Source organism: Macrobrachium rosenbergii, chromosome 37 (assembly GCF_040412425.1).
Source record: "Macrobrachium rosenbergii isolate ZJJX-2024 chromosome 37, ASM4041242v1, whole genome shotgun sequence".
In the NCBI taxonomy this organism is placed as follows: domain Eukaryota; kingdom Metazoa; phylum Arthropoda; class Malacostraca; order Decapoda; family Palaemonidae; genus Macrobrachium; species Macrobrachium rosenbergii.
In genome coordinates this window covers 20,006,647-20,022,779 of record NC_089777.1, presented here as the reverse complement: position 1 = coordinate 20,022,779, position 16,133 = coordinate 20,006,647, and the positions used below count along the sequence as shown (strand labels likewise).

The window sequence follows — 16,133 nt, the reverse complement described above, 5'->3', positions numbered from 1 at the left end:
TTGCGTGTTTTTTCTTGATCTGACAGCTCTGGTCAATACTTTGGAAATGTACAGATTCAGTATGATCGATGCTTATGTCCCTTCTCCTATTGTTTTGTGAACTTGATTACTTTTTAGAAGGGAAATGGTTCCAGGTTTAGAACTTTTATTACTTATTCTGGTTTGGTGGCTTTGTCTCAACTGCAGACAGGTAAAAAGCCTCATAAAAACCATATAATGTTTAAGAATAAGTACTCTGAGTATATCTTTGCTATCATTCCTACAGATTCTGCTCACATAAAACTGTCATTCAATTCTCACCTGGTGAGATTCCAATAATGAAGGGTCCATGAAATTTATGAGTACAGCATCCTCTGCATGACATACACATTTTACGTGACTGAATAAACCACAAAATTTTGGCTAAAATGCCACGCACTGGGAAATTTTCAGCCGTTCAGGGTTTACGACAGTGAAACAAGGAGTTGGGGTGGTTGGGCAGTAAGATAAAGAATTCCACAGAGTAAATGAGATGAAGTACAAAGAAGAGAAGGATAAATTGGAATAAACCCCACAGGTGCACTAAGAAGTAATAGTTAGAGAGACTGAAAAAGATGGGAAAAGAAATTATGGAGGTACAGTAAAAGGTTGCAAAGTAGGTGCAGCTAGTGGCCAAAGAGACGCTGCAAACACTGCAGTGATGCCTGTAGCATGTGAGGTGCACAGATAGCACTACCACTCCTTAGGTGCTCATCATGTGCGGGGAAGGCACAGCCAAAATTAACATTCTATCATACAGCAATACCCTGTTAAAGGGCACAACTTGTATGGGGAAAGCTTAGTCAAAATGAATAATCCATTACATTAAAGTCAAATTACAATAACTGTTCACAGTGAATTGTCATTGAGCAAGCTATGAATGTGAGGTGCACTCAGCACAAACTGAATTGATGTGTGGCTGAAACCTGAGGGGATTTAAACAAGGATTTAATTTAGAAACATCACAGGGGTAGGCAGTCCCCGGTTTACTGTGAGGGTTCTGTTCCCGACGGTGCGCTGTAACCCGAAAAACACCGTAAATGGGAACGTCATGAAATAATGGGAATAAATGGTGCTTACAGCTACGTAAAACTGCTTATGGTGCCATAAGATCACGGCACCTTGAGCTAAGTGCTATGAAGTCGAAATGCTGTAAATCGAGACTGCTGTAACTAGGGGACTGCCTACCACCTTCGCTGTGACATCAACTGCACACTAATGGATCCTTACAGCATCCCGTTGAAGTCTAGCTGCAGTTACTGGTTCTTTCTGCCTTTCCCCTTTTCACCCTTTCCCTCTGGTCTATTCCCATCTGACTGTCCAACTTTTCTTATATTTCCCTTACTCTAAATTTTCACCTTGATAGTCTTGTTAAACTATATCATATTAGTTATAATTTGGGGACCGAAATACAAGTTACCAGTAACAACGAGAGCATTGCTGATCTACGTTTACTGCACTGTCTTCACCTCTAACGTTAAGGCCTTCCTTCGTATTTTAAGAAAATCGAATTCTACTTTGATAGCTTGAGGTACCTGTCCATTAAGGATAATTCTTTCATCATCACTATACTGTAATGACCACTGCATTAGTGTGACGCCATAAAAGGAACAAAGGGAGGCTATGCATGCTGCGGAAAAGTGATCACTGACTGTCACCTAACACGGCAGGGAATGAGGTTAAAACTGTGCATTCCAAAATCTTTACACATCTCCAATGCAGCTACTGAAACTGAAGTCTTGTGAAAGGTGCTCCTCACACTACAGAAGGTTTTATTGTTTCAGCATACACTCCACTTACAATCTAAGGATACTGTCGACGAGAAGCAGGCATTTAGCAAAACGTCTAGTGTCCTTGATCGGTCAGGAGAAGCTGAGGGTGACCCTAAGAGTTTGGCCCTGGGCTTAGACTTCAGATATAAACACCTGATCCAGAACGAAGGAGTGAGTATGGGGAGGTGATTGAATATGTACAATTAACAATACAAGAAAGCATGAAGGAAAATTGTAGCTACATTCAACCTGGACCTGTTTAATTCAACTGATTTAGCAACTGGTTGTAAATATCTAATGCCTCACAATGAAAAATAAAATTAATCTGAAGTGGTCTACTCAATAAATAAATATCACAAAAATTTACATAAATACCTTAACCTTGACTTATCAACCTCCAGTCTTGTCATAAACTAAGATGCAGAGGAGAGTACAGTTTCTGTTACGATAAAGGAACATTCATCTAGAAGCAAAACTAGATAAGGATCCAAAGCATTGTCACTGCATTTCATTCTCAATGGCCAAGACACTTTCTGGCTGATAATAGGTAGCCAACTTATTGTAGGGTTGCAAGGGGAGATTACATAGAAGTGAAGGTTTGTGTCGAGTAAAAGGCAAGGGAATACTTGGCCCACGCATCCAATAAGATTGCTGTGCATAGGGCAGATGGAATCGCTTTCCCATTGCACGTAGGTAGGGATGAAGAAGTCCAGACTAAAAGCTAGAAAAGTTTAGTTTAAAGTCCAGACTAAAAACTGGAAAAGTTTAGTTTAGATCAGCAAATAAATGAATGAGGAGCAGCAGCACCAGAAGTATTAGGTATTGGCTATAAAGGCACCGAGTTGAGTTGTCTGAAATGGAACAGGGGAGGAAAACTTTGGAATATAAGTGGGCAAAATAGGTTATAACAAATCTGGAGGGGAGAGAAAAGAAGGAAAACTGACAGTTGAGGAGAAAAGAAAGGTGGAAGAGGAAGCACGTAAACTGCCTGACTCGGGGATAGGGTTGAATTCAAACTCACCTCCTTAGTCTTGCTTACGTCCGACCGGCCTACAACTATCTGCCTACATTTAAGTTTCATACCATGAGCCTCAAACAAATATTCATGTACAAAGTGTGCAATATATGTTAACGTAAATCCTCTCATCATGTAATAGGTCTTTGACAAAAGAATATGACTTACACTGGATGAAATCTAGCTAACCTTTACTTAACTTCCATTCATGCATCTGCCAGTGACTCAGTCCTTCATATACCTTCTCCTTTTACCTTTTAACTATACTCTGTATTTTCCATCATACTACATCCAGTAAACCCCCCGTATTCGCAGGGGATGTGTACAGCAACCCCCGCCCCCGCGAATAGCGAAAATCCGCGAATACTTAAAACCCCTCTAAAAACACTTAGGACTATTTTGATAGTTTAAACACAAAAAAACCCTCTAAAAATGCGTTTACCCGAGTATTTTAATAGTTTTATCACAAAAAGTGCATTTAGTCATGAAAATGATATGAAAATACAGTAATTAGTGAATATTTCCCAGTGAAAAGTACTGCTAATGGGCGAATTTGCCGCGAATAATGGGTAGAAACGTTCCACAGAGAAATCCACGAATACGTAAGTCCGTGAATATTGAGACCGCGAATATGGGGGTTTACTGCATTCCTTTGTCTAACTACACCAGTATTGTGTACATACCTAAATGTTTTTTTTATATCTGATGACGATTGAATTAAACCTCTCACTCCTATAAGCAGTTTGGAGGCTCATGTAACTTCAAATTATTAAAGAGGTTCCATATTTCAAATGACTGAATCAGCTTTTTGAAAATTTTGTCTTCAGTTTTGAAGACTTGAGTTACTAAAGCTTTATACTGGCTTAGTCATTCCCATTGAGAATGCTGTTCCCTATCTGGGATGTTTTAATCCCAGTAAGTTTTCTTCAGCAGAGTTACTAGAGCTTTACATTACTTATCAATCCCGGTTTGGAGCGCTGTTCTGTATCTGGGATGCTTCTCAGCACACTTCCTTCAGTAGATTTACTTTCATGCTAAACAAATCTCGGACTGTGGAATAGTCTCCCTGATGATGATGTGTAATTAGAACCTCAAAAGTCCCAGCGAAGATGCAATGCATTACAGTTGACCCCCGATATTCGCAGGGGACGCATACCAGAATCCCCCATGAATAGCTAAAATCCACGAATACTTGACACCCCTCTAAAAAGGCTTGACTACCTATTTTGATAGTTCAAACACCAAAAAAACCCTCTAAAAATGCTTATACCTGAGTATTTTAATAGTTTTATCACAAAAAATGCGTTTAGTCACGAAAATGATATGAAAATACAGTAATTAGTGAATATTTCTCTATGAAAAATACCGTGAATAGGTGAATTTTCCGCGAATAACGTGTATATACGTTCCACAGAAAACGCCGCAAAGTAGGTGAAGCCGCGAATCCAGAATAGGTGGGGGTCCACTGTATTACCCGAAAACAATTTGCTTTGTATTCTAATAATTCATTTATATTTCTATCTACTGACCCAAGAACTTATTCATTTTTTTTTTCCCTTTTCTATCAACTGATCTCTTCTTTCTGTCTTTCCTATAACTGTACCTATTGTCCTCTGTAGTTTCTTTCAAATGAATTTCAAGTCAATGTCCCCTCTGGACTTGTTCCATTTGAAGAGGGGTCTATCCTCTGAATAATAACTACAATATTAAATTATATCTATGTCGATTTTGTTTCTTGAATATCAGGTAAACAGTGTTTCAAAAGCAGGAAAAAAGAGAGGCATATAATTAAAATAACCAAAATCAAAGTAATTAAGAGAAACTCCTTGAACTTCATAAACTAAAAGCTAATACGTCAAAATCATATACAGTAACTGAGAAACTATACTTAAACCAAGCCACATTCTTAAACAACCATGCTTCATCAATGGACCCAAGTTCTGAGAGATAATTATTAATCCCTTAGACAAAGTACAACAATGAACAATTACCAATCCTGTAAACTTCATGCAAAATTTCTCTTAAAAGGACGTTCTGGGTGAAAGAAACGCGACAAAAAATCAGTCTCAGTGTTACCGAAATATATAGCAAAAGATGACAAAAATTGTGTCAACTTTAACTGGGACTTTTATGAACTAAATCAAAATATAGTCCTGATAAAAGAAGGTAATAAATTTTGCTTTAACAGAAATGACGCAGCAAATAATTCGACTCTTCATCGTTAGTGCATTACAGTCAAGGAAGCATATCTTCTGAGACCACAGCTACTGAAATGAACAGTTCAGTAACTTTTCTCCGAGATGTTCACGTACCACAGTCTGCTTGAACTGTCTTCAAAACATTGTGCATGCCGTCTGTGTTACACTAAAGCTTGTCTCCTCATTCACACACATTTACCCTAGAGTATTCGGACAGTAATGTTAAAATGATGCAGACAGCCAATGAAGATATTCTTCTCATGGAAATCTCAGCTTATTAGAACAATCGTAGATGTAGCTAATACTTTCGAGACAACTTTACTACCCTTTCCAGTTCTTGGTTTTCTCAGAAAACTGAGATGAAAGATGGAAATAATTGCTTATTTCCTATACTGTACTGGGGGGGTGGGGGAACAATAATGTTTAAAAGGTTCTTCACAACATCATTTTACTTTTCATCTGTTCACTTGGTGTCTCTTTACTTGGCTGTCCAACTTCTTTAACATTACCTCCTTCACACAAGCCCTATGAGTCTCAAATATTGACTCTGTATCTCGTTTAACAAATTTTTAATAATAATAATAATAATAATAGTCTATAAAATCACTTTGGCCAGGCTTCTTGGGCATCTTTACTGCCACTCATAAGATGTCTACTTGCAGTAAAAACAATTTACAAATTCTTATAATACTACACGTGTACAGGTGCTACACAATAAGAACATCAATAACAGTGAATACATTATGAAGCGACTTTCTGTAACTCCAAGGAACTGAAATAATGGAGAAATGGTTATAAAAAAATCTAACAGCAACCTTTTATACTCCAAGAAAGTGAGATAGAGGGAGAACGAGGTTCTACAGAATCTGTCTACAAAAATGCTACAGCTAAACGTTACCAAAATACTGCTACTGTAACACAACAACACCAATTTGCTCCAAGAAGAGAGAAAATGGTTTTTTCATACTCACATCATCTTCTCTACGTCTCAGATCTGACTGAACCTCCTCAAACTCTTCCTGTCCTTCTTCAGGTTTCATGTTCCATCCCTCACGAAGCATCTTGATGCCAAAGATGGCAAAAAGGACGCTCGAAGCATAGAAAGTATACACGCGAGGGATCCACGTGATGACGTAGCCAAACATAGCTGCAAGAGGGGAGTATAATCTATATTTTGACAGTGTACAGTATATCGGGCAGATTAAAAGATCTGAAAAAATAGTAAAGTGCTCTGCACTTATTCCGTAGAATATGTATGACTAACATTTGAGAAAGCTAAAATAAAAAGGCAAGAGACTTGCATGCGAATTTTATTTACAAAACTGGCTAAGACAGGGACTCTATTAGGCATCTTGTGACATCTAACTTATCATTTCTAAAAACAAATCTTGTTTTCCAGATACAAACCAGTGCCTTATATTATTTTGCATTTTGGATATTAATAGGCTAAACTCAAGGGTTAACACTCAGGCTAATGATTATGAACTGTGAGGAATGATAGTGAGTGCTGTATAATACAGTACTTCATATTTGGTCTGCTCATTGCCAATTATGCAAATTTGAGTTGGGCACTTTCTCTTCTTATCCAAAGCAAAAGCAAACACAGAAAAAGATGGTTTGTACTTGTGTACACTCATTCCTATATTGAGTACACAGTACTGATCATTTCCAGGAGACCAATATGATTGACAGGTTTGAAGGAAAACTTTCATGTCAGAAAAATTAAATGTTCTCACATGCAATATGGCAAGTCTTGCAATAAAAAATATAACAATTACACGGATTCCAAAGTCCACCTTTTGAGGAATCGAGGAATCTTGTACATTCTACAGCTGCAGCTGACATTTTCACTCTGATGAAACAAAAACAGAAAATAGCAATACTTTTTTTTAGTTAAAATACTACTAGATATCTACTCACAGAACAATGATCAAACCTTACCTGACAAGAAGTGCATAATAGCCAGAGCAGTCATGGCCCCGGCAAAGACGGTCAACCTCGGGTGATTCATAGCCATGATGGCAGCTATGAAAAATGTTTTGTCACCCAGTTCAGTTACGATGATCATCGACAGTGCAGAGACAAATGCACTCGTGAAGCTCGCGGTGGCTTCGTCTTTCTTGTCAGAGTCACCCGCCGAGGCATTGGGAGCGAGGTCCCCCGGCACGGGAGGCCCGTTCCCTGTATCATCCTGGAATAAAACAAGTTCGACGTTTCTCAGGTCAGTTCATTGAGGAACAGTGCCAAACCAAACGTAAACTTCTACAGTGTCAGAATATTCTTCTGGCAAACAAGGATGAAATGCAAAACACTGCAAACAGAACGTAAAAGGACACACAGAACACGCAGGATGTGCTCTCATCCAAATCAAAGGTGATCTGTGCGTGAATGAAGAATCTACACACTGACTTACATAACCAAAGAATCTTTTGAATCTTCTCAAGACATTCATCATCTCTAAACCTCCATCTTTTTCTTTTGCATTTTCTATTTTGGCAAGAAGTTTCCTCTGAGATTTAAAGTTTATGCCCTGTAAATGTAATTTTCAGTAAAAATATGCATGAGGAAATTGGTCTCCGTGTAATGAAAATGTGAGGTATGACAATTATTTGAACTATATTACATAAATAAGAAATTAATTTATTCCAATTACAGGAATAATTATGGAATGAGTCAGCGTAAGAAAATGTAACAGACAACATAAGGGAATATAATAGGCCTAAACTAATTTTAAACAAATGGGCCAATGTTATTCATTCTTTCCAAACACAAGTTAATTAATTACACAAGATTATAAATAGGCTTTGTTTCATAAATACTACAAGATTAGGTTTTACTAATGATTAATGCTGAATGAGTATCTCCTTGCTTAAAATAAGAATGATTACTGCTGGTTGATGTGTCCCCACATTAAGTGTGGGATATAGTTGTGGCATATCCAAATTATGCAAGATTTGAAAGGGTTGGTGTAAATTTGATAACACTTAATGAGAGGACTCTTTACAATGAATGAATGAATGATTCTGAGTTACCTGGCATCGTGACAACTGGGTCTTTACAATGTCTTCTTTACACTGTAAAGAGTCCTCTCTTGAAAGTTGAAGAATTAAAAGGAAACGAAAGTTGAAGATAATCCAGAAGGAAAACTTGTAGAATGGTGGCAAAAGTGTGGCCGAGTGCCTGACCTAGAAGCTTAAGGTATATCTGGGGGGGAAAGATTCCAAACGAGTGGGTGAGAGGACAAATATTCTGGTGAATTAAGGGAAAGGCAATGTACGTGAATGTGAAAACTATGGGAGAATAGTCTAGAAAGGTGTACAGTAGAATCTGGAATTAAATAAAATGACAAGTATAAGGATCGATAAGGAAATACCCTTTGTTTCAAAGAATGAAGACGGTGCAGGGGACCAAGTAATTAATTTGAAACATCTGTGGGAGAGGTTTGATAGTAAAGTACAGGCAGTCCCCGGGTTATGACAGGTCTGGCTTACAACGTTCTGAGGTTATGACGATTTCCAAATATATTCATCAGAAATGATTTCCCAGTTTACGATGCACGTTCCAGGCTAACGACGCTTACGATGGCGATCCGATGGAAGAAATATGGCAACAAAAGGGCAAAATAACCGAAATTTGGAGTTTTTTTTATGAAAAACTCAATAAAAATGGAGTTTACATAATTTTCAATACACCCTAAACATTAAAAGTAAGATTTTCTTAGGATTTTTTATGACTTTTGATGATTTTTCGGTTTACGACGACTTTCAGTTTAAGACGCAACGTAGGAACAGAACCCCCATCATAAACTGGGGACTGCCTGTACAGTATTGTAGTCTCAAATGGACTTCAGTGCCTACAGCATAATACTGTTGCAAAAAAAATGCACATATCCTTTTTATTTTACTGGGAAATCTCAAACTAGCTAAGATCCAACTTTCAACAAACCTATGCGGCCACTTCCTAAAAAATCTAGTGTACATGTTATGGAAATTCCATGGACAATTTGGTTCATGTAAGCATCAATTATCATTTATTAAAGCTAAATAAATGATTAAAAGGTTACTGAGAATCACTGTTACATGGACTGACATCATGGTGGTACTCTACAAGGAAATGAAGAAAATACAGAAAAATAGTAGTCAGAACTTTTTTTCAAGTGATGAAATGGAGCAAGACCAACAAACAAAAGACAGAAGACATACTACGAGTGAGGTAAGTGTCCTAACTGGTTTCGGGTGGAGCCAACCCTGAAACTGTAACATTTTTAACGCCAAAAAGGCCAGCTGGTAAACCCATGACAGTATACTTCATTACCGCTTATGGGCTAAGCATACGTAAAATATCAGGATTTGTAATTCATGTAGGAACACAAAGGATTTCAATATTTTTAATACTAATACCCTAATCTACACGCTATAAGAGTGCCACTTTACTAAGGGACACAAGTTCAAGGGAGGGTGCAAGGGGATATCCTAAAATTATTTATTTGACTGGGGGAATTTTATGTGTGCCAAGACATACTGAATAAACACTACAGGTGTTTTACTATAACGGTACAAAAGTAAAGAGATCAACCACATCATTCTAACAATAAAATTGGAAAAAAAATGGGATGCCACAGGTATTGGCAGGTAGTGAATACTGCTACTATATGAAGTGTATTTGCTAGATTTTATTTTCATACTATTTACCTGCTCCTTCTATAAAATTAGATACTGTATGCTGTTGGAATTCTTTCCTAGTACAGCATACTGGGATATACACTCAGACGAGTGTCAAACAGGCCAAATAATCTTTAGCAAACTGCAGTCAGTCAACAAGACTCTACTATCAATTCAAATCTGGATCACTGGAGAGCAGATTTGGCAAATTCTAAATTTTCCTGCTACAATCAGGCAAACTCACACATAACAGCTGCCAAGTCTCAATACAGCGACTAGTGTCCTTAATTAGTACTCAACTACCCACACACAACAACTGCAAAGTCTCCTTAATTATTTAACTATCTGAACATCAAGAAAAATTCTCTTTGCCAAATTACCTGCTTACTTTCATTTCCAGCTATGTCTACATATTTGCACCAAGCATAACTCTGCATATGTGTTTAGGACTAAAATTCAACCTTTGCAGGGTACCAACAGAACCTATTTAACAAACCTGCTTGACTTTTCAGAGTATAATTACTTAGAGCTATATGAAAAAGTATGTGAATCTATTAACTAATGATTACCCTAACCGAATGAGATTGGGTGTGATCCTTTACAATGGTTTCAAGTAACACCAAAATTTCACTCATGCTGAAAAGCTGTAATGGTTACACAATTATGAAATCTAGATCTTTATTTAACATCAAACCACCTAAGCCACCACATACCTATTTCGTGAAAGGGTTCAGAGTTTTACGAAGAGGTAAACCCTAATAATCACAATACTAATCACGCTGTCGTACAGAAATTGAGTAGTTGTGTAAACACACTACCAGGGATTACAAAATATACCTTTTCACTTGTCCAAAGACTTCATACATTTGGCATCCAGTCCTTGGAGTTAAGTCTTCACTCAGTGTTTTGGTTATACAGTACTACCTAACAATAACAATCACATATCTGGCTTTGCAATCAACCACATGAAAACACAGTACATAATCAGCTGATTATCAAATATCAACTGCTATAACTGGGATCTCTAATGTATAAAATATGGATCCAATCCACAATTCTGCGCGCGTACTTGCTATCAATAACGAGAAGTATGTATAAAAGGCAATTCATTTTGTTTAAGACATAAAATAAATAATATAAACATTCCCAAAAGAGTAAAGAAAGTTTCTACTAAGCTCTTAAAAGTGTTCTTTCTTCCCTAATGTCAAGGAATTACATCTGTTGTGGCCAGACAAACAACACAGCATGCAAATGAAACTTATGTGGAGTATTTTGGTGCTCATTCATGCTAATTACAGCTTTGCAAGGGACCACACAACTTAGACAAGGGTTCTACATTCTTCTTTCCAAGAAGCCCAGAACTTACTCACTTCCAATTAGGTCATTTCACAATGGATGCAAAGCTAACTACACTAGCAACATACCACTGCAATGCTTATGGTAAGTGCACTAACACTGGACAGTGAGCAATAAACGTCCTTGAAAAAATAGTCCTAGTTTTACTACAGCTGTCAAGATCAAAGCAAGTGCAGTTGTTGTACCAAGAAGGGAGAAAAAGTGCAGTTCTTGTACCAAAATAAAGAAAAGTGTTGATTTTGTATAAAAAAATGGAGGACACGAATAACATTGTGTTACCAATATTTTCATGTAACTCAGTTGGATTTATGTGATACCTCATTATTAAAATACGCTATGAAACATCCATACAGGTTGTTAAATTGTTAAAAATGTCTCCACCGATAAAATGAAAAATAAATATTCCATTCACCGGAGGGAGGGGAGAAAACTTATATGTCTACCTGCTAAATAATCAGCATCCGATACCTGGTTCCCCTGCGTCCTAACCTCAAAGCTGGTCATACATAAATGTGTTTGATCTCTATGACACTGCTTAACAGTGCAATGACCTATCCCTTGCCTCTGCCAATTATGACTGACCTCTGAACCTGTGACTTCTTGAGCTTCCTTGTCCGTAAGGGTTATTTTTTACATAACAGATACTGTAATTACTGTACAAATGTTCTATACTGAACAAACCTCAGGACTATTTTGTTATAATCACATGGTTCCACACCAAGAGACATTTGTTCTGGAAAGTGAACTACAATTTTTCACTACAGTACTTTCAATGAAAAATTCACTCCAGAAATATTCCTTCACTCACTTGATTTCAAAAATTAACTCGGAACACTTTCCAACTAATCTTATACCCTTATAATCGATGCTTCTGCCAAAGTTAGAAGCTAATGCTTGGTTGGTTTTTTACAGCCAAATAATGTATGTATGAGAGTCAGCTGATCATACTGTAATAAAAGCATTCTTTCTGAAACTGTCAATAAGGCTTCATACCCAATTCTCTCTCATCTGTATAGCAATTTGCGCTTTCCTAATTTTACCTCTTCATGCAACATCTTCAATTCCTTTTGCTAATCTTTCTAAATAAGAGCTTTTGAAAGAAGATTATTAAAATGGTTTAACTGCAGTCAAAACAAGACTAAAATAAAAGAAAATTTAGCAAAAAATGCAGAAGGACTACTGTTACAGATGCTAAAGTTTAAAGACAGGATAAAAAATACTGATAAGCTGAAAGACCAATAGATACTACAATACCAGCTAAGCTAGAGTAAAGATACAATATGTAGAAGCAGTTTTTAATATTAAGCCGAGGACAGGTTTGATTAAAACAATAAAAACTTCCCTCAAAGATACAAAGACAGTGTTTCAGTGACTATTACAGTGAACACGATACTTATGACTGTTGAAAAAGGACACCAGAATCAGAAGTAGGAAATTAAAATATTTCATCATAAATCATCATACAAAAGAAAATAAAATGAAAACCTTTGCTTAAACAAATAAAAAATAAGTTTCATACAATGACCTGTAGACAATTAAAGAGATGGAATGGCTAATGCATTTATCTGCCATCGAATATGGGGGTAAAATATCCCTTGAAGTGACTGACAAACTCTATCTTCGCGAGATAAAAAACTGTAAGATACTAAAAGCTCTAAGTTTTGGTAAACAAAACAACAGGATCATACAGTTACCACTAAAAGATTTTAAATTTTTCCCAAATCTTTGCTACTAAAAACGAAAAGGTAAATAAAACAAATCAGTAACTGACACAGGATGTAAAAACTGTGTGCTATCAATACAAAAGAAGAGTCAAAGTTTATGGGCACACTCTAATACTATCACAAAAGGATGTGAGATGTATCACAACTGGAATGAAGAATTCATGCAGAATGCCAAACACTAAGAGTTATCTACACTTGTGCTGCCATGCACGAGGCAAAAACGAAGTGAAATACCTGGGCGACACTCTTGTTGACTGGAAGCGCTTGGTCCACCTTTGAACGCTAGGAAAAACAATGAACACTACCAGACTTCAGAGTCAGACAAGATATTGGAACACAAACATTTACAAATGGCAAAAGTGAATAGGATATTTTAGCAGAGTACCAACAATTTATCAGTATTTCAAAACATGTTGATACCGGACGAGTAATCAGCTGTAATCAACGGGATGAGAAAACCTACCTTCACCAAATTTCTAACACAAGAAATGCAGGGTCAATAACATGAATGGCTTTTTCTCGTTGCAAGGCTACTCAAATTATTTCACTTTACGGTATATACATGACAATAACCATGTTCCACTCCACAGCACTGTAACAAGGAATACTTGAAAAAGCACATACAGACATGCTAAGTAACCAAAATACAATACAGTCAATATGGCCATTTAATAATTATTAATTACGAACACTCCAGCAAAAATGGAGAGCGTATTTTACACCAAAATGTTTCCTTTTATAAGCCTACACAAAAGCACAATAACCTCTACCAACATTCTCATCTCTCGTAAAATGAAACAATGTTAGCATGCTGTATATCAGTTCCAAATGAAATCATTATAACTTTTAGCCATATTAATACCTAAAAAATGAATTTAATACCAAAAAACTTACCCAACACGACACCACAGATGCAAATGACAAGGAAAAACTACAATAGATCTGGAAATTTACAAGTTTCCAAAAATACAAACCAATATCTAAATGCAAAAGTGGAAAACGCATAACTTGTTCAGGCCTTGGCAATTTAAGGTGAGAGTTTAACTTTTATAATGCAGACCAAGCTTCCATAACTCAAGATATTACACAACATCAAGCTTTAGAGCAAAGTGAGGGAATTAGTTGGGCACTTACGCTGTCACTAAATGACAAGCAATAAAATCAGGGCAGGGCACCATACCTTCTCAATTTCAATTAACCTCACTAACATACTGAATAATGCCAGTACAGCAAACAATCTCAGATCATTATAATTCCTTCTTGGTACAAAAGTAACCAGTAACAAATTTCCTACAAGGCAATACATGATATCTTTCTACCGAATTCTGACAGTAACTTAATAGAAACTTTGGGAGATTACTAAGCTTTTCATCAACATATCAGCAACTACTAAACAATCTCTCTCTCTCTCTCTCTCTCTCTCTCTCTCTCTCTTTCTCTCTCTGTAAACTTCTAAAATTGTTAATGATTCCCCTTGAGGTATTGGTGTTGGCTACTAATTAAGGCTCTTTGGGGTATCAGTGTTGGTTACTGATTAAGAACAAGTCCATAATAAGGGAAAAATATGGTTTCACTCAACATTGTAATATTCCAGCTGTCGGAATAATCAAATAACCGGTAAAGTAGTACTGAGTAACCGTCACTGGTACCAACTCATACTGACACACACACACACACAAATAAAAAACATTTGAATTAATATTTTCATAAGAATGCATTTACTTTTCTCAATGTAAGTAAAGCAAATTTCAAGAATATATGGGAACTTTTTCAAATGATTCAAAAACCTCTCATAAGCAGAAAAAAAATGGAACGGGAGTACAAAAAGACTGTAAAAAATATACCTTTTCCATAAATAACAGACTGTATCAAACCCCATCCACAAAATACACCTCGATAGCAATGCTTTCAATTATAAGTAAACTAGATACAGTAGTACAAAAACAAAATGCATGCCATCCCTTCTAGACTAACCTATCTACAATTTTACAGTACAGTATACCCTGCTCGAGAGAACAAGCCTTCCAGCACACTACACAAAAGAGCACACTATGACTAACACCATTTGAAAACACAAAACCGTACAGGAAAGAGCTATATATATCATTCCAGTCTGATGCATGGCCAATCACAACGAACAGGCAAAATGACATAACGAGACAGGGAGTTGGATATACAAGTGTCAAGAGGAATTTCTTACCTCAAAATCCGGCTGCTCTCTTTTGATTACTGGTTCCACATCGATTGGCTGTATTTCTGCGATGGCAACGCAAGCCAGGGTGGCTAGGGCCACCACCCATGACAGGCGCAACATTGTTGAAGCGAATCTAAAAGAAATGCTACGTATAAGTGTTAGGGCTCGCTTTTCAGCCATGGATACTGAAATTCTGAGAATATTCTGACTGAAAGAAAACAAAACGTCATGCCATTTGTCCTTAAATTATTTTCGCGATTCCTAAAACCGAACTGAAAGGATTTTTATTTCTTTATACAATATCATTACTAATTGTAGAAGAAGAGACGAGACACATGTTATTTTAATTTTGGAAATTTTCACACTTTCTATTCGTTCAAGTGTTTTCATTTTTACATACTTTCATTAGATATCACTAACACTGCACAGTACATGTGAAAATAACTTATAAACAAGAAATTCATTCTCAATTACAATTTTGCACACATGAAAACTCTAACCTATGCATCCCACATTCCTGCTCTATTAATGACTAAGGAAGCCAAGATAGAGAGTTGACGATAACTCTAAGGAAAAAAAGATAGAGAGTTGAAGATAACTCTACAGAAGACAAGATAAAGAGTTGAAGATAACTCTAAGGAAGACAAGATATAGAGTTGATGATAACTCTAAGGAAGGGAGGATAAAAAATCAGACTTCCAAGATTATATAACATAAATTATACGTTTATTTTCGCCAGAAATCCACAGCTTCTGGGTTAGGGTGAACCTCTCGATCTACAGAAACTGAACTTACAGACCAAATGACTCAAACTTGGTCAACGCGTAAAAATAATAATTCAGCACTCTCTTTAGGTTACCTGATCAACCTATGCTAAGATGCCGTTTCATTTGTGGCCAAAATCTTTAATCACTCTCGAAACCTCTTTACTTTGGCTTACAAGTGTGACAATGGCACTCACAAGGCTATATTCTGACACAGCCTGGTCTAACTTAACTTTTACCTGGAAAAGGGACCCTACTTAACTTTGGCCATAAAAAGTTTGGCACTGGTACTTATAAAGGTACAGCCTAACCTAGCCTTAACGTTGGAGAACTGAGTCCCACCTGGCTAAGTCCTTATCTTTATCGTAGCTAAACAGACTAAAGATGCACTGGTTGAATAACAGAAATATTAGATATCACTGCTGTTGGTT

General features: G+C 36.7%; 1 protein-coding gene across 22 annotated transcripts in view; it reads right to left on the bottom strand.

The window, feature by feature from the left end:
• The window catches only part of LOC136825392 (putative divalent cation/proton antiporter TMEM165), a 49,304-nt gene that overhangs the window by 24,134 nt on the left and 9,037 nt on the right, over positions 1 to 16,133 (bottom strand). For 13 of the 22 annotated variants that reach the window (XM_067081693.1, XM_067081701.1, XM_067081684.1 and 10 more), the window contains exons 2-4: positions 14,945 to 15,071; positions 6,945 to 7,194; positions 5,975 to 6,150 (exon numbers count right to left, since the gene is read on the bottom strand). In XM_067081693.1, coding sequence (XP_066937794.1) covers positions 5,975 to 6,150; positions 6,945 to 7,194; positions 14,945 to 15,058 — 540 coding nt within the window. In that variant the 5' untranslated portion in view covers positions 15,059 to 15,071. Of the gene's footprint in view, positions 1 to 5,974; positions 6,151 to 6,944; positions 7,195 to 12,978; positions 13,027 to 14,944; positions 15,072 to 16,133 lie in introns of all 22 variants that reach the window. The other 9 variants (XM_067081680.1, XM_067081677.1, XM_067081681.1 and 6 more) reach the window with 1 other exon arrangement.